Genomic DNA, 27,987 nt, shown 5'->3' on the forward strand with positions numbered 1-27,987 from the left:
TAGGATCTGGATAATAGGCTTCAGAATGTTTATTGAAGTATTTTTTCCCTTCTGATTATCAATGATATATTTCACTTTTAAAGGAAGTTGGAGGGGAGAATTAAGAGCTGCTTTTTGCCTGAAAACGCGTTTAGGTGACAACATTCCTCTGACAATGGTTTTTATGGGTATTTTACTTAGTGATGTGTTCATTTCGTGATTGCTCATATTCTTGAATGTCTGTGTTCCAACAGTGTCAGTTCAATATTAGGAAAATTACTCTGCGTTTATATCTCTAAATTCAACTCAGATTGCATGTCCTGAGTATATTTTAAGGTCATTAAAAACTACCACTGCATTCTGATTTACATCACTCCATGCAACCTGGCGTTTGTGATGCTGCATATTTGTGGAAATCAAGAAGGCAGTAGTAGAAGCAGTGTTAAAGTTTTTGAAGGCAAAATTTGAAAAATAGTGTTAGTACTTCTGATTTCTTTCTTTTAATGCCAGAACTAAGGATATTGTGAAGCACTTGTTAGTAAGTTAACTTTGAAACATCAGGCTGGAAGGGGTTGTTGTACATAGTTCTAGGTATAGTAGAAACAATCTGTAAATGACATTTTGTTTTCACGACTGATGTAGACTTCAAAATATTCTTTTTTTTTTTTTTTTTTCCGCCCCGCATCCCCGGGGCGCAAGAACCGGATGGCCACCAAGTCCAGTCCTCCGGTCCCAAAATATTCTTTTACTTTACCTCTTCCAGCTAGCTAAAACGATACCTTTCATTTGTCACAGAATCGAAAATAGTACTGTTTTGTAAACAGCACTATCTGATTCTTCACAACCTTCATAAATTTGCTCTTAGTTGTCATTTACAGACTGGACTAACTGCTGAAAACCCATACAAAGGCTCTAAAGAGCTCTGCATTATAGCAGTACCTAACGAGCACTACATATGCAAACGGTCCTAGCACAGCTTTCTTACAGTAGCCTTTATCCTGGAACGCCGAACAGGAACATTCTAAGGATCACTCTCGTACCAACAGCCACTCCAACACAGAACTGCTTTGCTAGCATTTTTCCTTGTAGTGTTAGCATTTTGAAATTCATATTTCAGAGACATCATCATCACAGAATTTACTCTTAATTCCATGAAAAAAAAATTAATACCTTCAGAAGAATGTTTCAGTTGTAGACTACGAGACTTGGAAATCCTCTTGAGATAAAAGGTTGCAAAATACCCAGTATTATAAAATCCATGGTCACGTGTGCCTGAACTTAAAGAAATGTTAGACCTATGCGGTATACGAGCATGAACCTTCTTTTCTTTCGTACTGATTTAATTTGCTGAAAATCACTCAGTAAATCGGTTCATACAAGTTACCATATTATTGGAAATTTGGTTTATTTTCCTCAAAATCGTCAACTTTAAGTAGCTCATTTCTGTAGAAAAATGTTTTCTCTGTGGAAAAATCAGTCACTGCCAGGATTCTTTCATTTCTGTACTATTTTATATAATTGAATTTAACTTCTCTCACACCAGCAAGTATTTTACAGGTGCCTTGGATTAAAACAAAATTGATTTTACAATTTTAGTGTAAGTCTTTGTGCTTATGCCACTTTAAAAAAGAAATGCAATTATATTCAATATAATGGTTAATACTCTTATTTAATGTAACGCTTCGTGTTGTAATTGTTTGAATGTTTTATTCAGCTTGAAACTCTATGAGGCCACAATATTTTGTTACGTATTAAAGGGATAATAGTGTTTCTCAGAGTGTGGTCTGTGGTCCATCTGGATCCTGGAGTGCTTGTTAAGAATACCGATTCCAGGCTCAGCTCCAAACCACCTGAAGCAGAACTCAGGGGTGATGGCTTCAGAATATCAGTATTCAGCAGGCACCTCGGGTGATTCTGAGCACACTGCTGTTGAGAAGCGCTAAGATGGGGGGTGAACAGAAGTCTCTTGTTAACTTCAAAGCTGAGCTGAGAGCTGATGTAACGTTTTCATTGTCAATGACATTAGCAAATGTGCACTGATTCTCTTATACTTACAGTTTTTTACTTAATGTTCTTTTTACTAAAACTCCTGGTTTATTACAATTACAAACTAAACCCAGATTGCTGCTTGTAGCTCTTGGTACTTTGCTTGACAGCTCTTAAACGTACAAAAGCATCTTCAGATCATGGTCAAGCCATGAAAACCCCCATCTTCAAGATGGCCTGCTAAAGCTTTTTGCTTTGCTCATTGTGATTTTTGTGACATTTTATCTCAGACAGTTGTACTTTTTGATAACTTGGGGAAAACAAAAATTACTTGAATAAGAGATTGCCTGACCCGCTGCGTTGCAGAGATACAATCCTTGTAAAGAACATAAGTGACAGTTGTGAATATTAAGATGTGATTATCTTTTCCTGTCCATGTGCTTATCGCAGGGAGATAGTGAACAAATGGTTATATTGGGGATTTTTTAATTTATAAGATCTAATGTAAAATCACCACTTGCAACTTTTTAGATCTGTATGTTGCCTGTTTAATATACTTCTTTTAAAGTTTAAAAGGGTTTTCTATCCACTGTTGATTTCAATTGGATAACATTTTGTCAAGTGTTTTTTTCTGATTGTTAATTTGATGCTAGCTGGAATTCAAGAAATGACATTGACCTTATTCAAATAAAGAAATATTTTAGTAAATTTACTTTTTTCCTTCATGGGTCTCGGGTAATAAGTAGTTATTTATTTCCCAAGTAGGCCCCGATTTGTGATAGTATTTCATGTGTCACGTGCTTTGCGTTCTGCCCTAGGTGGCCTACCACCTGCAGAGTCAATACATGGAAGCATAAGAAGAGAATAAGAAATGATAATGGATCAATGCTTACCCTTGCTGGTAATGAAAAACACAAAATAATTAAAACAACGTATTTGATGTTTTCATCTTTAATAACCAAATACCGGTAATAGTGTGGCTAAGCTGGAACTTTTAGTCATTAGTAATGGCAGTTTTATAAAAATCTTTTCCTCTCTTTGGCAAGCACCATTCAACCAAGTAATTCCAATTCTGAGAGTCCACGTGGTATAAAAAGGAAAGAGTAGAGCTTTAGCGTCAAACAAATCCGAGTTTAAATCTTGACTTTGCCACTTACTAAAGATGACCTTCAGTTTCCTCATAATACTTCCGTCTCAGGGTTGGTAGCTTTGTAAAGATGGTCTTTATAAAGTGGTTTCAGAATATGGAAACTAACGTAATGGACCCTTGTGCTATAAGCCCACAGAAAATACTGAGTAATGTAAAATTAAAGAATTAAATTAGATAGGTTTGAAAGAAATCAGAGGAAACTTAAAGCCTGATCAGTGAGCCTTCTGTTGGGGGTGGGGGGGCAGTGCTGGAAACTAGACACTGGTTGGGGCACTGGGGACATGGCCATAGTAAAGATTTGGGATTTTGTTCAAGTATGATGAGAAGCCTTTGGAGGAGGGGTAACACCTAGTCCTGTTTCACCTGGAGTATTTATTTTCCCTTTCTGGAGGATTCCACACACAGCAAAGAGTTGCTGAATGTCCAAGTGGAAAGGCCATTATAATAAACTGAGGAATAAAAAGTTTTTAAAGATGTGATCCCACTTCCAATGGAATCATCTTTGGGGAAGACAATGGAAGATTTGATTTCATAAAGCACCACCAGGGAGTATTCATTTGTCACACTGATGTAGTTACCACGTAAGAGTTTCTGTGATGCTTGACACCCACCCCTCCCCAGCCTACCCCCGTCCCACACACACAGACAGACAGAAGAGGACTGGACAGGGAGAGGCTGCTTCACCAGCTGGCTTTGGAGTTTAGAATTGAGACCCTCACCATTCATAATATTTCCTAATTCCTAATAAAATGGAATTTTAATAATTTTATAATCTAATAATTTTAGAATAACTTATAAAATGGATTTTTATTTTAAATAATAATTTAGAGATCATGGTTTGAATGTATTAAGTCCCAGGCAACACATCTTAAAGTGGAAGTGGAGCTAAGTATGAATGTACATTCTCAATCAGAGAGCACCGAGAAAAGTTTCTATTTCACCCTAAATCTTTGTTAATCTTTCAAATTGAGACCATTTTAGCAACAATTTTAAATTGGTTAGTAGGATGAAAAGCAGATCTTAAAATACATTAAAAAAAGCATTTTAGGCAAAAATCCAGTTTGTATAGTTCTGTACAATCTGAGGGATAGTCATCTATTTCCTGAAAGGGCTCATGCCTACAGATAAAACAATAAGCATAGGTTACTAATAGGCTGTATCTTTCCCCTCTGCCCCACCTGCTCTTGGAGTGCTTTAATTAGAAAGATACTAACATAGATTAAAGTCTTAGCCATGCTCAAATTCCTCCCTTGACCTGGAGAAAACCACAGCCACTGAGAATCTGTGTTACAAAACGTTGTCAAAAGTTTTCTCCAAGTAACACCAGTGAGCTTAAATAGAGCACCCAGGAAGTGACTGCGTGTAAGAGGAAAAGGTGACCTCGATACACACTGATGATTTGACTCGTGTTCTTACCTTCTGGATCAGAGCAGTTAAAGTATCCAGCGCGTCATTTCCATGCAGAAGTGTAACGATTCAGGAGCAGGCTAGGGTAATCCAGATGTAAGCGGAGGACCCTCTTGCCTGTTGCCTCAGTTGGGTATTTATGTACAGGACACAGTAACCGCTGAAACAGTATAGAATTCAAGCAAATCCTTGCATAGTACTTAGAGTCCAATGAGATAAAATGATGGATCAAAGGATTATTTTTGCTTAATGAAGCATTTCGGGTTTTGAGTCTCATTGGACTCAGTTTTCAACAGGATGTTGTCCTCAAGGGCTGGAATTTGGAAATTCCACTACAGCCATATAATCGGTCTGCTCTGATTAATTTAATTGAACCAACTCTTGATGAAGCCCTGCTGGCTTATAATTTAGAAATGGGTAGGGAGAGGGATGGATAATGTGAAGGATTTTTTCCCCTCTGAAATTAGCTTAGTGTATTCAGAAAGCAGTCGGCTGCATCTGGTTGTATGCTTTAGTCATCTGAACCATCTGCCTCTCTATACTAAGGAGTTCACCTCTTTAATCCAGCTTACAGCGCACAAACCACTCTTCTGTATCATTATGCCCTTGAATAGATGAGCCTGTGCGAAGTCCTCTGCTTTTGAATGTGTTGCTGTTGTTGAAGATATTTAGAGGTTTTGTGGGGGTTTTATTTCCTTCAGGTTTTGTCTTGAGTTTTTGGTATTCTTTTTCTGGGGCAGAAACAATGGCTTTCCTTATGAAAACTATGATAAGTAGTCAGGTAAAGAATTTAGGACTTGGTGGCAGGTCCGAAGAAAAAAAAGAAGAAGGAGGTACATCTGATCCTGCAGCAGCTCAGGGGATGACTAGAGAGGAATATGAGGAATACCAAAAGCAAGTGATCGAGGAGAAGTGAGTACATGCAACTTCATTTCCTTTTAAAAGCACAGAGAAATTCATTCTGGCCAGACTGTCTTCAGCTCCCCAGTTTCTACCTCTTTGCTCTTTAGATGCCTTTCCTCGTGCTGTTTGCTTCTAACCTGAGGAGAGTCTGTTCTGCTAGAGTGAACCATTTCCTAGCATCGGCAGTTACTATGTCCTACTTGTATGAAGGGAAATGAAAAATACGAAATAAATCTGCATGTTGTCCTGAAAGCCACTGAACACTTTCTGATCCAGACACATTTTAACTGACCTCAATTGTTCAAATGAAAAACTGTGCCTAAATAACTTTACAGTCGTGAGGAAATTCACCCTCCTAGCAAGTAGAAAGCTTTCAAATTGTGAGAATTCAGACTTTGCACTTGGAAGAGGGCCTTAAAGAACATAGAGTACGGTGTTCTTGATCTTACATGTGCAGGAAAAAAAGCCTAGAAAATACGACATGACAATTATGTCATAAAACTTGCTTCTCAAAGACTGAATAAATGTGTAGACTGCCTATTATGAAAAATTTAAAGATGGAGAAGAGTACAACAGTATAATGAATGCTCACATATACCTATGGCATAAAACTGACAGTTGACATTTTGCCATATTTGCTTATAGATGATCATCTCGTTAGATCATGGATAGATACGTGGAAACGTAGATAGATACAGAGAACCATTTTTAAAGTAAATTACAGACATCACGATACTTTACCCCTAGATACTTTGGCTATATACCTCCAAAAAATAAGGACATTCTTCTGGCTGTATAAAATGTAATAAAAATAAAACAGTAACATTTCAGTTGGGTATTATGGAATGTGAATATCACCAATTTTTCAGTGCTGAAGACTGATCTTTAAATAAGTGTAATATAGATGTAATTTTTTAAAGTTTAAGGTAGAATTAATTTGAGTCTTAAATCAACTTGAGTATTGAAGCATCAATCTTGAAGTTCAATGTACATTGTATGTTACAAAAGTATTTCTTTTTGCCACCATGGCTATTTTGCTAATGATCAATTACATAATAGTTGCCTAGGTCCTATTGCTAAGATGATTAGAGGTGAAAGGGTTAATGACCTGGAGGAAACCAAGAAAGCATAAAAGCCTGCATATAATGGAAACCTTGTCTATTGTATTTTTTTCCTGAAAGAAATTGTGACTCATACAACTACCTAGAATGTATTATGCTTGGCTCTGCGGTAAATTTAAGATCAGTTTTTTTTTTTAAATGCAGCTGCAAAAATAATGTTTGTGCTAAAATAATACTTAGGCAAAAAAAGGCATCATTCCTTGGCATGTTTAAAAAAAAAAAAAGAACACATGTATAATGAAACAGAAACAGAATAGCACCAAATGTTCTCAGCTCAAGGGGCCCAATAAAAAGAAAATGGTCAGAAATATAGACTATATACCTGATATTAAAATATCACTCAGTACGTCCCAGCAATAAATCTGGTCACAGATACGGCATCTGTTTGATTAACTAATGACCTTGTTTTACTTAATTTTACATCTGGACAGATGAAAGACCGAAATAGTCGAATGGTATGGTCAGTCAGTGGATTGGGTTGTTTACCAGCTACTCAGGGTGTGTGTGTGTGTGTGTGTGTGTGTGTGTGAGAGATACATTTATGTGATCAACCAATTGAAGCAATAGTATCAGGACGGTGAGGCCGGCCTGCTTTCCCATGGCAAGAGGCATGACTTCCTGTCCATTGCTTGAGTTTTCAAGAGCTTCATCACCTAGAATAGAATACAACATAAAGAAGTAGGCATCAGGGAACTATACTCAATATTTTGTAATAACCTATAAGGGGAAAGAATCTGAAAAAGAATATGTATATATATAAAACTGAGTAACTTTGCTGTACACCTGAAACTAACACAACCTTGTAAATCAATTATACTTCAATAAAAAAATAAAATGCGTAAATGAGAGCAACTATTACAGTGAAAAAAAAGATGATTCCAAAACTTGGAGTCAAGAAATAGAAACCAGTTTAGCCACCTGAAAATGAAAACAGGGAATTTATTTTAAGGCAAATCATGCTTCATGCAAAGATGCTTCACCAAACCCATAACAGAAATCCCCCCAGGCCTCATATGGGCCTGAACCAGGACCAGAGCATTGCTGAGAAGCCACGAGCCCAAGTTTTCAATCTCGCCGTGGCTTCCACCTCAGTACGGCTGCTTTGTTCTTTCGGGGCAGTCAGCCCTCTACTTGGTCCTCTACCCAAACCACGTGGCCAGTGAAAAATGGCAGCCGACATCCCCCGAATTCACCCATTACAGCTCGAGCCACACTACTGGTCTCTTTCTCAGTCCCAAACCCGAATTCCCAGAGAAGAAAGTCCATTTATCAAGCTTGGTCCAATCCTGTACAGCCAGAGGGCGGGGCCGGGTACATAAATATAGCCTCCAATAATGCACTTCTTTGGGCAGCTGGGAGAAGAGGTGGTGAATGTGAGCTTCACAGACGTCCCCGAAGGTGTCCACTTCTCTCTGGATCATCTTGAGCAAGGGAGCCCACTTCAAACCAGCACCATCACAAGTCCAATTAGGCCGCCCGCAGGGCATTATGGAAATCCATACCCTACCTTGTTTGAGGATGCCTCCCTCCAAACAGGGAAGGGAACACTGAACCTAAGTTGGGGCTTAGAAGGTGACCTTGTTTATTTTATTTTATGTTTTTACATTTTTACTGGAGTCTGGTTGATTGACAGTGTTGTGAAGGCGACCCTGTTCAGCTTGTGTAAGAATCGCCGAGGGAGTTTGTTAAAAGTGTTGCTTCTCAACTGTGGGGCTACGATGGAAGCAGGGAGATCATTTAAACGGCCAGGGCCTCTCCAATCAAGTGGGCCGGCATAGTATTTATGATAGAGAAAAGTGGACAGGCCATATTCGCTGTTTCCATGCCGGGCAGGGAGATTGCTGAATTCAAGAGCAGCTGATTTAAACAGTGCTTGAGAAAAATTAATCTTCCAGCCAGTGATATGCTGGAGCTGACCTACAGCAGCCTGCACTGACTCATGAAAGCTGACTGTGTTCATCTCTCCCCAATTCCTCATTCAGCGACATCAAGTTGATAGTTTGAAATCCGCCTGGGTGGGAGTATTTACACCATGGAAATTGGCAAGTTCTACAAACAGCTTCTCTCCCCAAAGAGCTGGTTGTGATACGTTTGCCAGCACACCACTGCTTCCAGCTCTTTTGATAGAATACTTTAGTCAACAGACGACTATTTAAAGAATCACTGCACAAGATACGGTATGGAGTAACAGAACATTCGTGAAGCTGCTATAGTTAAAATGAAAGGGATGATTATGAGAGACGCTGGGAAGAAAAAGTCTGCAAGACTTGGTGGTTTATAAATGGCAACAATGGGAAGAGAGGAGATGTGTTTTCTCCCCTGGACGAAGGCATCGTTTCCAGAACACATCTCTCTTTGGTAAGATTACAGAGAGAACATTTCACAATTGGATTCCCTGCCGTATGTTTAAATGTCCCTGCTTCAGCTGTCAAGGATTTCAAGTGCTTTTTAAAAGTTCCACATTATTGTAGCTCAGAGTTCTGAATTCTATCACAATTTATTGGTGAAATTAAATGAACAGAATAATAACTGAATCTCAGGCTCTCAGTCACTGAGTGTAACTGTCTTGTGGAAACAGTTCTGCAGAGATCTGAAGGAGAACATCCTTTAAAACTCAAAACTGGGGACTTCCCTGGTGGTCCAGCGGTTAAGACTCCACGCTTCCACTGCAGGGGGCGTGGGTTCCATCTCTGGTCAGGGCACTAAGGTCCCGCATGCCGCATGGTGTGGCCAAAAAAAATTAAAAACTCAAAAATGTCTTCCACTTTGGGAATGTTGCAGAATCAAGGCAGCATGGGTGGAGACGGACTCAGACCTTAAATAGATACGTGGAAAGTCCACATAAGGGTTTAATAAAGGGCATCAGGAAAGGAAGTAGAAGGAGATGCTAGGGGTTTGCTCCAAACATTTTTTTCTGTAAAAATAAGTGTTCTGTAGAATTTAAAACTTATGTCCCAGGTACAAACTATTATGTATAAAATAAGCTACAAGGACATATTGTAACACAACACAGGGAACACGGCCAATATGTTATAATAATTATAAATGGAGTACAACCTTTAAAAATTGTGGGAAAAAGGGGGGAGGGGGAAATTCCCTGGAAGTCCAGTGGTTAGGACTCTGTGCTTCCACTGCAGGGGGCACGGGTTCAATCCCTTGTCAGGGAACTAAGATTCCACATGCCACATGGTACGGCCAAAAAAATAAAAATTGTGAATCACGATATTGTACACCTGTAACACAATATTGTACAGCAACTATATTTCAATTTTTTTAATTTAAAAAATAAAACTTATGTCCCAAGAATAACACTCAACATCCTTTGTCATCAGCTCATACACCTAGCATTTCTAGAAGAACTAAATGTGTTAACCCCTAATAAATATAATAAAATAAGACACAAAATGATTTTTAAAATGTAGCTTCTCTCCACAGTGCAGTCGGACTGGGAAGCTGCATTCTTAATGAGCGCTCCGGGTGATTCTGACGCTTGTGGTCTCAGGTTGTACTTAGAGAAACATAGTGAGGTCGGGTCTACATCAGGAGTAATCACCCTGCCCCTCTCCCGGGGTGCATCAGAAAGAGATTCCCAGAACTGAGCTGTCTTTGGGATTTAGGGTCTGTACTGAGTTATGATAGTGGAATGACAGACAGAGAGGCAGAAATTTGGGGATGTAGGAAAAACTCCCCTATTTCCCATTTGTCTGCCGGCAGTGGGAACTAAGAAGGTGTGTCCCAGTGTTTGGCTCCCCTGAGCAGGGGCTGGAATGGCCTTAGCTCTCTTCGTCCTTTGATCCTTTATTCTATTCTTTTACTTTTAGGATGGAAAGAGATGCTGCATTTACACAAAAAAAGGCAGAGAGGGCGTGCCTCAGAGTTCACCTCAGAGAAAAATACAGACTCCCAAAGGTGAGACACTCAACACAGTAAACATCCAGTCATTTTTTACGTAATAAGAAATGGAAAGTGTTTGATTATCAGCAAAGGGTCACACTCATGGGTATATATATATGTATAACATGTATATACACACACATAGATGTACATATATATAATACATAAATATATTTATATGCCTTAATCGTAATTGAGGCATATGATATAGTGAAAATAGCATTGAACTTGTTCATAAAAACTAGATTCCAGTCTATTAACCTCTGAACTTGCATTTCCTCTCAACAAAATGGAGTAATACCTGTTTATGTAAATTTATGTAAAGACTATAGAACATTTATATATAAATGCACAATGGGGGTAATCATCACAGCTGACATTTCTTGAGCTCCTTCCTAAGTGCCAGGCACTGTTCTAAGTGCTTGGCACATATCAATTCATTTAATCCTCAGGACAGTCTTGTAAGGTAGGTTTCTTAGAGGAAACAGAGGAAGAAAGAGAGTAACTTCCCTCCGGCCAAGGGCCATGCTGCCAGGCAAAACAGAGCCCAGGGTCTTAACTTCTATGACATTCTTCCTCTATGTCAGAGGAACAATCCGTTCCTTCCTTTTGGAGATGATGTGGTGGTGATGGTCATCACCGAGCACCTGGCTGAGAGGACAAACTCCTGTGGGCTTTGGTCAAGTAGCTGGTCTCCAAAAGGTCTGACTCGTAAACTAAAAACTGCTTGCAAGGACTTCCCTGGTGGTGCAGTGGTTAAGAATCCGCCTGCCAATGCAGGGGACACGGGTTCAAGCCCTGGTCCGGGAAGATCCCACATTCCGCGGAGCAACTAAGCCCGTGCGCCACAACTACTGAGCCTGCGCTCTAGAGCCCGTGAGCCACAACTACTGAGCCTACGTGCCACAGCTACTGAAGCCCGTGTGCCCAGAGCCTGTGCTCTGCAACAAGAGAAGCCACTGCAATGAGAAGCCCGCGCACCACAACTAGAGAAAGCCCGCGCGTAGCAACGAAGACCCAACGCAGCCATAAATTAATTAATTAAATTTAAAAAAACAAAAAAAACTGCTTGCAGTGCCCTCTACTGCACAACTGTTTTCCCTTTGCTGCCTGGGAGGTGGGAACAGGATATGTTGACATGATCTGGCACAGGGCTCGGATGCACTGCTCCAGGGCTTGTATCCAGGGGTGACCAAGGGCCTAGTTCCCTGCTCCCGACTCGCTTCTCATTTCCCCTACCTGGGGATCGCCCAGCTCCTCTAAATGACTCCACCTCCACCTTCTGGGTTGGCTGTCCAGCTCCCCCTTCCAGAGGGGCACCCTCCCTGAGAGAACATCTTCCACCTGGAGAAGCCAAAGAGATCCTTCCAAAGCACATGGTCTTCTCGCAGGGATGAGAGCCAGCAGGCTGGGCGTTTAGAAAGTGCAGCTAAACCAGCTGCTTCAGTGGGTCCCCTGCAGATCCCTGGGAAAGCTGACTTCAGAAGCTGCAAGCTGTAAGCAAAGGGAGCGAGCCCATTGCCCACAAGGTCACTGCTGAAGCCACTGAAAAGGTATAGAGCCCCGCGCCCGGGAGACATTGATCCTAAGACGGACGTGCTCACTGAGGGGGTAGAACTCACAATAAAATTTAAACTCATGTTTATTTGCAACCAATGAGTTTCGAAAAGAGTGCCTTGCTTTTTGCCCACCTTATTCCAGGTTAGTACTTTTTCCCACCGGGACTGCATTTGGGGAGTGTGGAGCACTTCTAACACGGTCCCTCCGCTCCTGTTGCCTGAATTTCCTGAAGCTCCCTGGGATGGCCAGGCTGTGTTTAGCAATGTGGCAGCAGATTCCCGCCGCTCAACTGAAGCCCCGCCCTCCCGCCTCCCGCCTCCCGCCTCCCGCCTCCCGCCTCCCGCCTCCCGCCTCCCGCCTCCCGCCTCCCGCCTCCCGCCTCCCGCCTCCGGTGCATCTGATGAAAGCACCACACATCTCGTTTGGAAGGAAGCAGAAATTAAGTGCACTTGCGTGCTTGCGCACACACCCACACACACCATCAACTGGCTGTGTCTGTTCCAGAAAGGTGGGGTTTTTTTGTGTTTTTTAAATTTTATTTATTTTTGGCCGCGTTGGGTCTTCGTTGCTGCACGTGGGCTTTCTCTAGTTGCGGCGAGCAGGGGCTATGCTTCCTTGAGGTGCATGGGCTTCTTATTGCGGTGTCTTTTGTTGCGGAGTCCGGCCTGTAGGCGCGCGGGCTTCGGGAGTTGTGGCTCATGGGCTCTAGAGCGCAGGCTCAGTAGTTGTGGCGCATGGGCTTAGTTGCTCCGCGGCATGTGGGATCTTCCCGGACCAGGGCTGGAACCCGTGTCCCCTGCATTGAAAGGCGGATTCTTAACCATTGCACCACCAGGGAAGTCCCAAAGGTGGGGCTTTTTAAGAATACATATATATCTGTTGTTGTTGAGGATATATTTTTGACGACTGTTCTGTTGTTTGGTGAAGATATAAGGAGAACTGGCTTTCAATCCTGGCTCTGACATCTGCAATCTCAGATGTTTTTTTTAGTATATCTGAGCCTCCATTTCCTCATCTGTAAAATGGGGGCAGTGATACCTACTTCCTGAGGTCTTTGTCTGAGATAATAAGGTGTGCCTGACAAGGCGAGTGCCTGACGAGTGGAAAGCGCTCCATGGATGATCGCTCTAATTGCTGTTATTATCTCCATGCACAAAAGTTTTATTTCTTGATAATAACAACCAGGGGTCTTGGAGGCCTGGGGTGGGCACCCTGATGTTTGTAAACAAGGCAAGAACTGGAGGTCCCTGCACCACAAGTATCTGAGCTTTGTTGGTGAGTCCACGGTCCTGCTCACCTCAGTTCTCAGGGGTGGATGCCTTCGGGCTTTGTAAAATGAGTTTGATGCTCTTCAGAGAAAAAATAATTCCCAAATCTCTGAGCCAAGCTGTCCTTTGAAACAAGAGCCTTTCCAACAGAAACTATGGGAAGAAGGGAGAATTATAGCCGCATAACGTACAGATTCATATCCTCCGTGGAGCGATAGTGACTCTGTCTGCATAGGCTACTGCTCCCTAAAGCCAGCTAGAGGAGGGGGACCCCAAAGAAATCTATACATTGTTAACGATGGAGCCCAGTGTCTTTCGTTGCATGGGTTACTGCTGCCCGTGTGCCCATTTTTCTACAGCTCTTTCAAGTGCACAATGCATGAGAACCCACCTGATGTTTTCATAGACCCTGAAGGAGACCTTTGAGTTCATCTAAGAATCTAATGCCGCGGCCTCACTTTAGACCCGTGGAAACTGCAGCCAATGGGGGATGGGGGTAGGGGAGCTGTGGCTAAGGGACTTCACAAAACCCCACAGCTGTGGAGTGACAGAACCAGGATTGGAACTTGGGCCTCTCAACCACACAAAAGAGCATCTTAACACACAAAAGGATTTGGATGTAGCTCCTTCTGGCCCCAAGGTCTCTTCTATTTCTACTGTTAATATTTGAGGTGTCCCAAAAGTTTTAGAGTGGTTTGGAGTTCCCTGTGGTTTAAAATTATCCTGACACTTTGGGGGAAACCGGCACTGCTCACTATTTCAGCAAAGTGTCGCAGAATCCATCCCCCAGAGGACCAGGTGCATCACTTTTCCTGCCCCTGTGTCAGCTGGTGGCTTGACCGGAGACCTGGGAGTTGCTGACGCAGTTCCAACACAATTCAAGTAAACAGTGATAGTGTGACTTGAAAGCATTCCACGTGTCATCCTTCACTGCAGAGTTTACTTTCTGGTGGAGGCCTCCCTAGGGCGCTTTATAACATGGCTGGACTTCATAAAAATGGATGCTACACATAATGTTGCAAGACTTTGCTTATGGTGTGAAAAACCCCAGCAACACAACTGCCTGCTTTTTTGTAAGCACACGATCTTCTATCTAATCCGGTGTGCACTATTCATAACTATTCATAACAATGGTAATTAATAGGGAGAATGCCATAAGACGTCACCTGGATCATATTCTGCCTTGTCCAGTTCTCACCAGATGCGGCCGACACCCCAACCTCAATGCAGGCCTTGGGCTTGGAGTGCAGACCTGCCCCACTTCCTTTGCCTTGAGTGGCTGTCACAAGTTACATCCTCTCCTCCCACCCCTCTGAGGCACAGGGTACAGGGGGCCTTCAACAGCACCCATGGCTGGAAAGGGGCAAGGAGGGACAGACACTTTGCCCAGGCCAAGATCAGCCCAAGGGTGGCTGCTTCCTGTCTGTGCAGACAGGTCACTCCTGTCCAAGCCAGATTCTGGCTTTGGTGTGGTACTCGTGGTAGGAGCCGCTGCCCGCACAGGGACAGGAAGCTGGGTCCTTTCAGCTCCCTGGTGTCCCTAGACGCAGCCACAGGGAAATGCACCCGGACTGCCCCAGAAGAACCACCCCTCAGATGTTCTCAGTTCTTCCCCGGGGACTGTGTGCTGTAGCAAGGGCCGTGGTGGTGCTGAGGAACAGAAATAAATTTCTGGACATGACTTTTTTTTTTTAAGCCCATTCTTTTGATATTAAGGACCAGATTGTACATTTTGTTCTAAAGCGGTCGCTGCACTAGCGAGCCTGGAAAGGCCTGGTGGGCTCTGCTGTGAGCACCTGTCCCGAAGCAGGAGGTGGCAGCACACGTGAGGGACAGTGGCGGGTACAGGCTGGGAGGGCAGTGTCTGAGCAGCGGGATCCTCCCCTGGCACGCTGGGAAACAGCTAGAAAACCAAGCGCTGTAGCTGTCTCCGCAGCAACCAGGATGGTGAGAGATTTTAAAACGACTGACTGTAATTGAGGAAGCATTGAAGGAATTGGAATATTCAGCCTTGAGAGGAGATGACTTTGGGGAAATGACGACCATGGGGGATAGTCATTTCCCAGGCCCAGAATGTCATGCTTTGGTTCTAATATTTGTATCAAGCCAGCTTCTCTAGAGGGGCCCATGCTGCTGGCTGGTATGGAACTGGCTGTAACTCTTAGATCTTTCTTTAATTATTCAGAGGAACCCTTCATAGTGGAACCTTTAGAAAGCCTTCTTAAAAGCATGATGGGAATATAAGTGGTAGGTTTTCATCTCCTAGTTGTTCCAATAAGGAGCAAAGAGGCCCAGGAAGGCCAGGCAGTGCCCATGGGCATCACTGTGATTGGGAAAGGCCAAGGCCATGGCAATGTGTACAGTGAATTGGAGGGAAAGGGATGAGGGGCTGGCTGGTCAGTACTGGACCATTATGGCAGCCTGAACAGGGCTGAGGGTGGCCTGGGCCAGCGAGGAGGTGGGGAAACAGATTCCCAAGTCATTCCTTGTATCCCCTTCATGGGGCTTGCCATCTTGATTACTGCACTTATTGGATTACTCATCTGATTACCACGATTAAAAGATGGTCATCATGGTATACATAGACAATGGATTGTTATCCAGCCATAAAACAGAAGGAAATCCTGCCATTTGCGACAACACGTATGGACCTTGGTGACACGATGCTAAGTGAAATAAGTCAGACAGAGAAAGATCAATGGAGATCTCACTTATACGGAGAACCTAAAAAATCCAAGCTCATAGATACAGAGAACAGGTTCGTGGTTGCCAGAAGCAAGGGGGGGGGGGCGTGGAAAAAACTGGGTGAAGAGGGTCAAAAATACAAGCTTCCGGTTAGAAGGTAAATAAGTCCTGCGGATGTAATGTATAGCATGGTGACTGTTTAAAGAAAAAAAAAAGGGACTTCGCCGGTGGTGCAGTGGTTAAGAATCTGCCTGCCAGTGCAGGGGACACGGGTTCGAGCCCTGGCCCAGGAGGATACCACGTGCCACAGAGCAACTAAGCCCATGTGCCACAACTACTGAGCCTGCGCTCTAGAGCCCACGAGCCACAACTACTGAGCCCGTGAGCCACAACTACTGAAGCCCGAGCGCCTCGAGCCCGTGCTCCACAACAAGAGAAGCCACCGCAATGAGAAGCCCGCGCACCGCAACAAAGAGTAGCCCCCGCTCGCCGCAACTAGAGAAAGCCCGCGTGCAGCAACGAAGACCCAACGCAGCCACAAAAAATTAATTTATTTTATTTTATTTTTTTTAAAAAGGTCATCAAAAGACATGAGTAGGACAGACATGGTATCGTCATTAGCAACGACCATGACCTCAGGATAGGCGGGCACATGGGAGAAGCACACACTCCGCCCCTTCCTCTGGCCTCTCTAAACTCTTCCCAGGGCAGGTGTGGATACCTGCACTGCCGCGGCGCTTTGGCTGCGTGGTCCCAGGGTCTGAGCTGCATTTCTCTCCCTCTTTTTTTTTTTTTTTTGTGGTACGCGGGCCTCTCACTGTTGTGGCCTCTCCCGTTGCGGAGCACAGGCTCCGGACGCGCAGACTCAGCGGCCATGGCTCACGGGCCCAGCCGCTCCGCGGCATGTGGGATCTTCCCGGACCGGGGCACGAACCCGTGTCCCCTGCATCGGCAGGCGGACTCTCAACCACTGCACCACCAGGGAAGCCCTGCATTTCTCTTTTTATTAAACATTTTTGATATACAGAAAAGCACATATCATGGGTGTACACTCGATGCATCATCATGAAACTCATGCAAATCAAGGGACTTGCCCAAGGACTCACAGTTCCCCTGAGCCTCTTTGGTCTTTTCCCAGTACTTCTTCATGCTCCATTCTTCCCCCACCCCCTCCAAACCGTGTGTCTCCACCCGGGATGGCAGACTTGAGAACTGAACACAACCGTCTAACAAAGAAAATGGTGCTGGGCGGAAAGCAAGGCTCACCAGGACCCTATGGGGCTCCTGATAACAACCTTCCCTCCCCTCGTGGTTTGCAGAATCCTCAGCCCTGGTGCCGTCTTATAAAATCCATGTTGGGTAAACAGCCGAGCTAATAGTATTAACAGCCCACAGGCGGTTGGACACATTCACCAGGTCCTCCAGCTAACAAGGGGGAACCCCTGGGGGCCTCATTCACAGCTCCTCACGGTCACTCGCAGCAGTTACATAACCGGCAGGAGCCGATTCTGGGCCCGTCCCCTCACCCAGGCCCAACAGAGAGCGGATTTGAGGAAGATGTCTTCCCAGGAGCCGTCAGGTCTAATGAGGATAACTGTGTCACATTTTGGAATGAGAACTGTATTTTCTAAAGAAATTACTTGGCTGGTGTTTCCTGTGAAAAAGAGTTTCAGTCGATTGCCAACGGAGCAAAGGAAATGTGGCCTCTGAAAGGAGGAGTGTAGCCCTGGTGTCCGGCAAACAGCACAGGCCTCCTCTCCGGGTTTATTGTTCACCGTCAAGGTCAACCCCGTTGGTCGTACCCTTGTCTTTTGATGACCACTTTGCACTCATCACATAAGGAGTCAAATAAACGCAAGCATCAAATCACAGTAATCGGACGTGTTTGTGGGAAAGTATATGCGTCGTGAGGACGTTCACATCCACCCTTATGTTGGTTTCCTCTGGTTTTCAAATTCCAGGTAATCAGGGGACTTCCACTGCCTAAAGTAACCCATGATGTTCATGTTAGATTTAGGTCTCATTCCACTAATGATCGTCTGTCCTGTGTCTTCAGGGTTTCCTCCCTATGGGCCTCTCCTTTTTAAAAGGGGTCAAGTCTCTCCCAACTAAAGCAAACAGCACTTTGAACGTGGCTTTCTGGGCGTCTTCCTAAATGACTTGTTCCCACTGCTCTGCCGAAGGCTGCCTCCGGCCGACGCTCGGCGGTTGGTCTCAACGCGGTAGATGGTTCCTCTCTTTCCTTTGGGGACCTCCTCCTGGAGCAGCTCTTCCTGGGGCAGAAATTTCTTTGCCTCCTTTAGCTCATTGCTTCCTCCTTGGAGCCCTCTCTCTCCTCAGCTTCTGGATACGATCCTTCTCATTCTCCTTCTCCTGAAACTGTCCCTTCTCTGTCTCTTTCAAGGGTTACCCTTCCCCTGACTGCCCCCAAATTTCCGAATATCCCAGGGTGTTTCCTCCATTGCCCTTTGTCCCACTCAAGCCATCACATTCTCCCTGAATGGCTGCGTCTTCTATTGCTTTCAGCTGCCACTTAGGTGTTGATGACTCCAATCTATCCCGCCTTCCTAGACCTTCTCCCTAAATTTCACCACTGCGTCCACCTCTGCTCGGGCACCTCTTAGCTCGATCCAGAACAGACACCGATCCTCCCCCAGCCCTGCGCCTCCTGCAGGCTCCACCTCCACCGAGGGCTCCCCCCCCAGCACTCCCCCTGGAGTCACGCTTGCCTCGTCCCTCCTCCTCCAGCCCCACATGCAGCAAAGCACCAGGTCACCGTCATTTCACCTCATAAGTCATTCTCAGCTCACCCCCAAGTGCAGGGCTTGTCACTTCTCAGCAATTTTACTACAATACTTCAAGTAGATCGTTGACTTTCTCTTGCTTCCCTCAGAATTGCAGAGTGAGGTTTCCAAGATGCAAACTGATTCTGTTCCTCCCGTTTTTTATATATATATATTTTTAATTTATTTATTTTTTATTTTATTTATCTGTTTATTTTTGGCTGCGTTGGGTCTTCGTTGCTGCGCGCAGGCTTTCTCTAGTTGCAGCGAGTGGGGCTACTCTTCGTTGCGGTGAGCGGGCTTCTCATTGCGGTGGCTTCTCGTTGCAGAGCACAGGCTCTAGGCGTGCAGGCTTCAGTAGTTGTGGCACGCGGGCTCAGTAGTTGTGGCGCACAGGCTTAGTTGCTCCGCGGCATGTGGGATCTTCCCAGACCAGGGCTCGAACCCGTATCCCCTGCATTGGCAGGTGGATTCTTAACCACTGTGCCACCAGGGAAGTCCCCTCCTCCCCTGTTTTTATTAAAAACAAAAACAAAAACAAAACACGAAGGTTTACCATGACTTTTCAGAATAAAGTCCAACCCCCTTGGCCTGTACACCACGGTGTGGCTACTAACTTTCCAGCCTCACTTCTTGCTACCCCTCGCCTGGACTATACCACTTTCCTGCTTTGCGTCCCCTACACCCTGCTCCCTGTGACCTCTTTCCTTCCTGTAAGACGTTGGTCTAGTGCCACTTCTTCCAGAAACTTCCATGACCTCCCTCCCCTCCCCCTCCTCCATGCTCGCGTGATGCCTGAGTGCATGTCTCTTATGCCACTTTCCAACCTGAATACTCTCACCTGCTGGATTGTGTGCTTCTTAACAAAGGGGCTGAGGTTTTGTCTCTGTCATCAGGGCCTTGCATGGTGTCTGACATGTAGAAGCTGCACATACTACGCACAAACACATAGACACACACATGCATGCACACATACATATGCACATACTACGCACAAACACATAGACACACACATGCATGCACACATACATATGCACATACTACGCACAAACACATAGACACACACATGCATGCACACATACATATGCACATACTACGCACAAACACATAGACACACACATGCATGCACACATACATATGCACATACTACACACAAACACATACACACACACACATGCACGCACATACACACACCACGCACACATACATATGCACATACTACACACAAACACATAGACACACACACACACACAAGGTTTGCTGAATGATCGATGTCATAGGGAAAAAAGGAAAACAGAAACACACCCAAAGAACAAAGTATCAAAAACAGCAGAAGGAATCTATCAGCCATAAGAGCTACATTAAAATCAATTTTCATGAAAAAAACAAGACTGGATTCGACATTATGATTTCATATAAAATACAGAATTACTTTATATAATAATTAAGATGTCATATTTTTTTGCAAATAGAGGCAGTAATACATTTTAAATAAAGCCACAAGATTTTTCTCTGAAAACAAAAGTGCCCCTCTTTCTAGCCAATTCAAAATGTATATGTAAGTCAAGCCAAATTAATAAGAGAAAACAGTTCCACAATGAACCCTAATCCTATTAACAGAATTGTCAGTCTAGGTTAGTCATTGAAAAATAATGTCATGCTCCCTGCTGAGCTATACGATTTAGTTACACCTGGTGTTTGTCTGCTGTAATAAGGGCATCGTTCACTTTGAACAAAGATGAAGATAGAAGAAAATCTATCGGTAGAGTTTCTTTAAATGTAGTGCATTGAAAGCTCCATTAGAACTGAATTTGAAAGTTGCCTCTTACAAACAGATTGGATTTTGTGAAGCTTTCTTTGCCCACCTCCTTCAGATCAGGGGCTCTCAGGGCTGCCTGGCCGGGTCCCAGACACTGAAACCTCCTGCTTCTGAGCAGCTGTTTCTGGTGGCAGCACAGGGAGGCCATCAGAGGCCCGTTAGGGGCTGTCCCTTCCCGCTCCTCCCTTTGCTGCCCTAGTTCAGTTGCTCCTTTCACTCGCGCCCTTGAAAGAGCCGTGGATTGAAGGTCCTGGGGGGAACCTGGGAAGGGAAGAAAGTCATCGGATTTGGATGTGTCGCTTAGCCACACTTTCTCACTTAATCCTCACAGCCACCCTGGAAGGTAGGTAGATATCATCTCCCCTCCATAGATAAGAAGAGTGGCTCAGAGAGGGAATGGGACTTCCCAAGGTCACACAGCCGGTAAATGGCAAGATTCAACTCCAAGCCAATCCGACCCACTGGCCACATTTTCCTGCAAGACCTGGCAGCAGGGCTGGTTTCTTGTCCCCTAACAAGTAGAATGACATTTATGCAAGTATCTTCACCTCCCAGGACCTCGGTTTCCTCATCTGTAAAGGAGAGGCTTGGACAAGCGGCCTCTAAGAGCTTCTTGAGTTCCTCTGGAACATCTGCGTAAAAGAAAGAAGTTTAAGATGTACACAGTGGGAACATTTCATCCCACGAGGGGCCCTATGTGTGCACCCTCTCAATCAAACATTAAAAACTGACGGCTGGGAGACTTCCCTGATGGCGCAGTGGTTAAGATTCCGCGCTCCTAGTGGAGGGGGCCCAGGTTTGATCCCTGGCCAGGGAACTAGATCCCACATGCATGCCGCGACTAAGAGTTCTCATGCTGCAACTAAGGAGCCCGCCTGCGGCAGCTAAGACCTGGCACAACCTAATTAATTAATTAATTATTTTAAAAACTGTATTCGAGGAGTCAAATCCACAGCCTCTGTCCCATTCTGGGTGTGCTGAGGGCTCTTTAAGTAGCTAAAGAGGGAAAGACGGTGTGGTATAGCAGAAGTTGCAGCTAGCAAGCCCGGGACAAGGTCTCAACACCAACTCATGCGTTAGAATCACCCGGGGAAGCTTTTTAAAAACTCTATTGCCTGGGTCTCTGCCACAGATCCCTAGAGCCAAATATGGGGGTGGGGCCTGACCATCGTGGTTTTCGACACTTTACAAAGGATTCAGAGGTACGGAGAGGGTCGAGAACCACTGTCCCCAGGGAGAAAACATAAACTCAGTTCTTCAGCAGCATCTGATCGGAGCAAGGATGAAGCTTTCTGCTGAAGCCTAGCCCCCAAGGGCCTCACGCCCCGCTCCCTCCTGGTCCAGCCCGAATTCCTCCTTACTTTCGGCAAAGCAGGCCATGCCCCCTTTTCCTCTCTATAGAGGCGTTTTTTGACTGGCTGTATCCTTCGATCTACACGTCACCCTCCCAATGTCTTGTAAGCTCTGGCAGGATGGGAGCCAGGGGATGCTGTCACCTTGCCTAGGGGCCAGCGTGGCTGCCTCACTCATCACCAGGACAGTGAGGGGTGGTTTGTGAAAACAGGTAACTGCTGACACTGGAGGTCCTCAGAATAGGTAAAGCATCAAATATTAGATCCACTCGTCCACGGGAAAGAAATCCATTAATCCAGCGGTTTGGTATCCTGTAGACCAAAAACAAGGAAACAAACCAAAACCAAAACCAAATCTACCTTGTATCAAATAGACGGGTGTGTGCTTGTACACCAAGCTTGACTGACTGGACTCTTAAGTGGTAAATACTCAGCCTTTTGATCGTATAACCGTGTAAGATAGTTTATCATCGTATCTCCAGTTTGGTACAAGATGAAGTCCAGTTTATCAAGATGAGGATGTAGGAAGTCTGAATCCAGGGTCGTGCTTACCCTTCAGAGAGAGGTCAGAAATCAGTCACAGGGAATAGCAATGCAGGCTATGGGGCTATTTAAATAATGGGGCATTCAGCACTGGCAATTAAGATTATAAATCTGGTTAAAAAGCAAGAGATTAAAACTGATTCTGGTCAGCCAGCATAAAAATAATTAGCTCTTAACTGCATTAAACAATAGCGCAAGTTGATAAGCTTTCTAGAAAAGAGGAGACTTCTGAAACAGAACCCCGAAGAATGAAGTATAGCCTATAGTTCCTCTTTATATGCTGGTTCACTTCACTTTTTCCCTCACTCACTCACTCATTCATTCATTCATTTATTCACCTACACCATGGTTCTCAGCGCCAAACTTCCCCTCCCTCCCTGGAGCTGATTTGTATTGGCTGTAACCGCGTTTGTGCTCGTGGGCTGTGATGAGGCATTGCTGCCTTTTCCTGATGCGTGAACTCTGTCAAAATATTCCTAGCATTCCCAACCTGGAGCAGCAGAAAGTCAGGAGAAGACTTTCATTGTGTGGATGGTAGACAAGGTCCTATCGGCAGGGTGGTTTGTCATGCAAGGGAGAGACAAGGCCCAGGGTCCACTGTATAAACCCCATAGACGGGCCTGAATTGCTTGCTCTGTCCCGATTTTTTTCTTAAGGGCTGGTACTCTCCCACCCTCTCTTTCACTGTGCACGCCTCCTTTCTCCCAGGGATCCTTTCAGCAGGGATCTTGACGCCGTGATGCGCTTTTTCCTCTAAAATATTAATAACCACAGCTACTGTTTGTCCAGAGCTGAGACGCTTACGAGGCCGTTTCACAATATGTCTCGTTCAATCTGCTCAGTAATCCTCTGAGGGTCCCACCTGGTGGGCATCAAATTGTAAGGTGACTTGCCCAAGGTCATGCAGTGGGCGAAGGACAGAACCGGTCTCCCGACTCTAAATCCCACAGTCTTCCCACTGTCATAGCCACCTCTGCAGGATAGGGGTCGGGGTTGGCTGCAGCTTTTTGCAAATGGGAGGGACCCTAACCCTTGGCCTGTACTAGGTCTACAGCTGACCCACAGTGCTAACGAGTCCGGGAGTTCAGGTTTGGTTCCAGAGGACTTCATTTTGTCCTCTAGACCTGCCTGGTTGGCTTACGCTTAGTTACGATGTGCCCAGGGCACAGGCTGCAGCCCAAGAAAATTGATTCCAGGACTAGACTCGTCACTTGCAGCCATGGTGCTTTGATGCACAGTCAGTAGCGTTGTCCTTCCGGAAGGATGCTGGTCACAGGACTCTCTGACCACAGCCATTGACCACACCCAGTGCCGCCCTGAGCCCGGACAAACAGCACCACCTGCCCCGGGCCCTGTGCTTTAGAAGACTCTCCTCTGTTCCTCCACCGGCCACATCTTCACAAGGGGTGAGAAGTCTGCGGCCAAAGGGACAGGCCTGCCCACACCCCTCTTGTAGACCACACTCTGGCTGCCCAATGCCCTGAACTCCCTGCCTAAATGCATTCTGGGGCCTTCCCAGGCCTCTGCACCAGGTCTGTCCTCTCGAGGGTACACTGAGCTGCTGGCCTGAGTACCACTGGGCCTGAAAAGTAGGGTGGCGGTCTGCATACTGGAAACCATACACACAAGCTTGCCATGGAAGGATGGAACCAGGGACTGGGGAAAAAAGAGGTACAGGTCTAAGCCAGGGACCTCTATCAGTATTTATCCTCTGTGTCCCACAAACAATAGGGTGAGCCTGACAAGGGGTAAGGGGAGCTGGACCCTCTGGGCAGGTTTCTCCCAAAATTGAGGGCCTAGTGCTAAAAGGGAAATGAATAGGCCCAGTTTGCTAGGAATGCTGATCCTCTGGAGTGAAGGTAGGGAGGGTTCATTCCCAGGCCAGAGGTAAGGGGCCAAGAGAGCGAGGCCTTCTGATGGGGCTGAGCACCACGTGCAGAGTCAAGACTATCCAGTGCAAATGCCCCTCCCCCTCCCTCTGAAGGTCATTTCATTCAGGAGTATCTACCTTTAATTATATATAATTATATATATGCTTAATATTTTCCAGATAATTCAGTTATCATTTAATTACTCTTCTGTAACTCTTAGGCAAATAACATAACCCCAATTTATAAATAAGGAAATAAAGCTCAGAGAGGTAGTGTTAGGTGCCCAAGGTCACACAGCCTGTAAGTGGTGGCAGTAACCTTCATGCTCAGGTAATCTGATTCTCAGACCAACACTTGACCTCTAGGCTGCACTGCCTCCAGCGGAGCGTAAAGATAAACAGGTCAGTAGCTATGAAACAGAGCTCTTGACAGTGGAGAGGGCCTGCACATTCAAGTGTTGTTAAGGCGGCTATAGACCCTGACAACGGGCTCACCGAGTCATTCAATAAACATCTATTGTCCGTGGCGACACGCCAGACACTCCGCTGGGTTCTGAGACTTACTGATGAGTAAGTTACAGCCCCCTGTCTTCAAGGGAGGTGGAGTGGGGCTTCTTAAACTTTAGCAAGCACCAGAATCACCAGGAGGGCTTGCTAAATCACAGATGGCTCGGCCCACGCCCCCAGCTTCTGAATCAGCAGGTCTGGGTGAGAATGTGCTTTTCTAACAAGATTCCAGGAGATGCTGCTGTGGCTGGCCCCGGGATCCCACTTTGAGAACCACTTGGCTAGAACTTGTGCCGACCCAGATCCCCTCTGTGAGTTGGGAGGCAAAGTGGAACCCCACTACCCTCCCTTCCCTGGGCCAGTGGAAGGAGGTAAAAATAAATCCGAACTGGTCCAAAGCAGCAGAGGCAGAACAGTGAGCTGCCCGGTGAAGAGGGTGCTGGGGAGCACCGGCCGGGAGCCCTCCTGAGTGCCTCGGGTCTCTTTGGGCACCAACTGGCTGGCTCGCTGGCCCTTTGGCCCCTCTAGCTGCCTGTCCCTCCAGGCCCCCAGCAGCTACTCTGTCCATGTGCAGAGATCTTATTACGAACCAGAGGGGCGGGGGTACCAGGATTCCCAGCAATGCCTTTGCAAATCGTGTATGTGTGGGCAGGGGTCCCGCAGTTACATGAACTGAGAATCACCAGGAGGCCCTGCTTTCCCTCCCTTCCCTGTAAAAATGCCCTGAGGACCATCCTCAAAGGGATGCCTTAAAGGGCAACCTGGAGGGTAGGTAAATAAAAAATAAACAGAAATGGAGGATTGGCTGGGAGCCCCTGGGGATTAACTAATTAATCCCCACACCAGTTTGACGAGGAACTAATTAATCCGTTAAGCGCCTTGAGGGGAAGAGGCCTGGCCAAGTGCACAGAGAAGCTTCTCTCACCTGGGGAGTCGACACTGAGAGTCGCCATTCCCAGGGGTCTCCAGGGAGGGCCTGGTGAAGACCACGCTGCCCAAAGGCATCCTCGTCTTCTCAGCATCAGAAGTCGGCCTCCCGAGGTGGGGAAAGAAAGCAAGGAAGTAAATACGAAGAGGGAACTCTGTGTAGGGCAGGGCAGGTAATCTAGAAGTTTCGCGTTGGAAGGTGAGCCGCTGAGCTCCATGACGGCGTGTGGACAACACAAAAAAAGAGCTCAGAGCTGGTGAACAGGATCGGCAGAGACACCACGTCAGATCATTCCAGACAAAACTGAGACTTCTCTCTTTGGCTGGCTAACTGCCTCTGTGAAGCTAGCTCCACTGGGTTTGCAAAAGGAAAATAACTGAGCAGGGGCCAGCGATGGGGGAACCTGTCCATCACGGCTGAGCTGAGGTATCTGCCCTGGTGCCTCACATCCTCATCTGTCGATGGTGCCCTGGGGCTGCCAACATGATGGCATACCCTGCCCAGAGGGGGTTTTTACAACCTCATCCTGAGTGAAGTTCACATTGTTTTTGCCTAAACTGAAGTTTTCTGGGGGGAAAATATCAAAAGTCCTTTGCTGCATTTTGTAACAAATTATGTCAACTTTTAATGTTTAGAATAAATCTTTTTGAGTTAAAAAAAAAAAAAAAGTCGGCCTCTCAACCTGTTTCTGGAGCCAGGCTTGCTGTCACTTTACCCAGAGAACCAAATAAAAGGAGCTCTGGGGAAAGGCTGTGGTCTCCAGCCTCTCGAAGGCCATTGGAGAAGTCTGGAGCTACAGAGCAGCAGAAGTGGGGACTTGGCAGGTGCCCAAATCTTTCTCCAATCAAATCAATGCAGTCTGCTTAAGACTGAGATGACCATTTTGCCTTTGTGTGGTTTTTCATGCCCTTTGGTAACAAATTCCAGGCTGGTCACAACATCCTTGAGGTGGGCCCTACAGTCTGCATAGATCTTTCCCACCACTTAGACCACAAGATCACTTAGATGTTTCCCATCACTCGCTTTTCTGGTGCTCTTTTTAAACTTTTGTGTCCCCAAAGCCCAGTTTCCCTCACGTTACAACCTCAGAAATTTATATCTGAGACCTCTCAGAAAATTATATCCAAGAGCAGCCATCTGAGAAAGGAAACCCTTGCCTTTCCCAGAGAAACTTTTTCTCTAGATTCTTCTCTGTTACAAAACAAAGGGCTCTGCAGCCTAAGGGTAAAGGGATTTCAGAGGCCAGGCGGCAGGAACTAAGAGATCGTGGGACAGCCACAACTAGGACCACAAAAGGAAATTGTAAGGCATCGGCGACAAGCAAGGCTAGACGGTGCTGGCCTATTCACTCAATAAGCTGGTTTGTGCGCCAGACTCGCTTCCAGGTGACAAGGATATAAAGTTGAGTTTGAGGTGATTCTGTGTCTAGTAGAAGGGAGGGAAGGGGCGATGGTTAAACAGACGTTGCCCCTGAAGAGAGATGGCTGGATCGAGGGAGCACTGTCTGGCCCTGTGAACCCAAACCCCACCCTCCAGAGTGGGGTCCCTGAGTCACAACAGCCTGGGGCTGATAGACAGCAAAGCTTGCAGAGCTGCCCTGAGGCGGAGTTGGTTAAACTGTCTGGGCATCAGCACGACAGGAGAGGGATTCTTCAAATGCAGATTGCTGGACCCCCACCCCAGAGTTTCTGATTCAGTAGGCCTAGGGTGGAGGCGGAGAATTTGTCTTTCTAACATGCCCGGTCCAGGGACCACACTTTGAGAACCACTGTGCTAGAAGGTTCCAATCGACCCAAGTGCAGTGAAAGGTTGGGGGGGGGGGTTCTCAACCGGGATGTCTGGCCTCCATAACTGGTACCAGGCCCAGGCTCTGCTGCGAGGTGGCCAAATGTGCCATTCCCTCCATCCATCCGCAACAGACCTCTATCTCCCTGCTGCTTTCAGGATTTGTGTGTTTGTTTTAGAATGGCTTCTCCATCTCCGTGTTTGTTTTGCCGCACAGAGTGAAATGGACGAGAACCAAATCCAGATGGCTGGAGATGATGTGGATTTGCCCGAAGATCTCCGGAAAATGGTAGATGAGGATGAAGAAGAGGAAGAAGATAAGGATTCTATTCTCGGGCAGTTACAGAATCTCCAGAACATGGACTTGGATTCCATCAAAGAAAAAGCCCAGGCCACCTTCTCAGAGATCAGGCAGACAGCGGAGCAGAAGTGTTCTGTGATGTGAGG

General features: G+C 45.8%; 1 protein-coding gene across 1 annotated transcript; it reads left to right on the forward strand.

Moving 5' to 3' along the window:
- Positions 1-5,267: 5,267 nt before the first annotated feature.
- CPLX4 (complexin 4) lies at positions 5,268-27,985 on the forward strand. The gene is made up of 3 exons (XM_065890450.1): positions 5,268-5,434; positions 10,368-10,455; positions 27,758-27,985. The coding sequence occupies exons 1-3, from the start codon at positions 5,268-5,270 to the stop codon at positions 27,983-27,985; spliced, it is 483 nt and encodes a 160-aa protein (XP_065746522.1).
- The last annotated feature ends 2 nt before the right edge of the window (positions 27,986-27,987 follow it).

Source organism: Phocoena phocoena, chromosome 13 (assembly GCF_963924675.1).
Source record: "Phocoena phocoena chromosome 13, mPhoPho1.1, whole genome shotgun sequence".
NCBI lineage: Eukaryota > Metazoa > Chordata > Mammalia > Artiodactyla > Phocoenidae > Phocoena > Phocoena phocoena.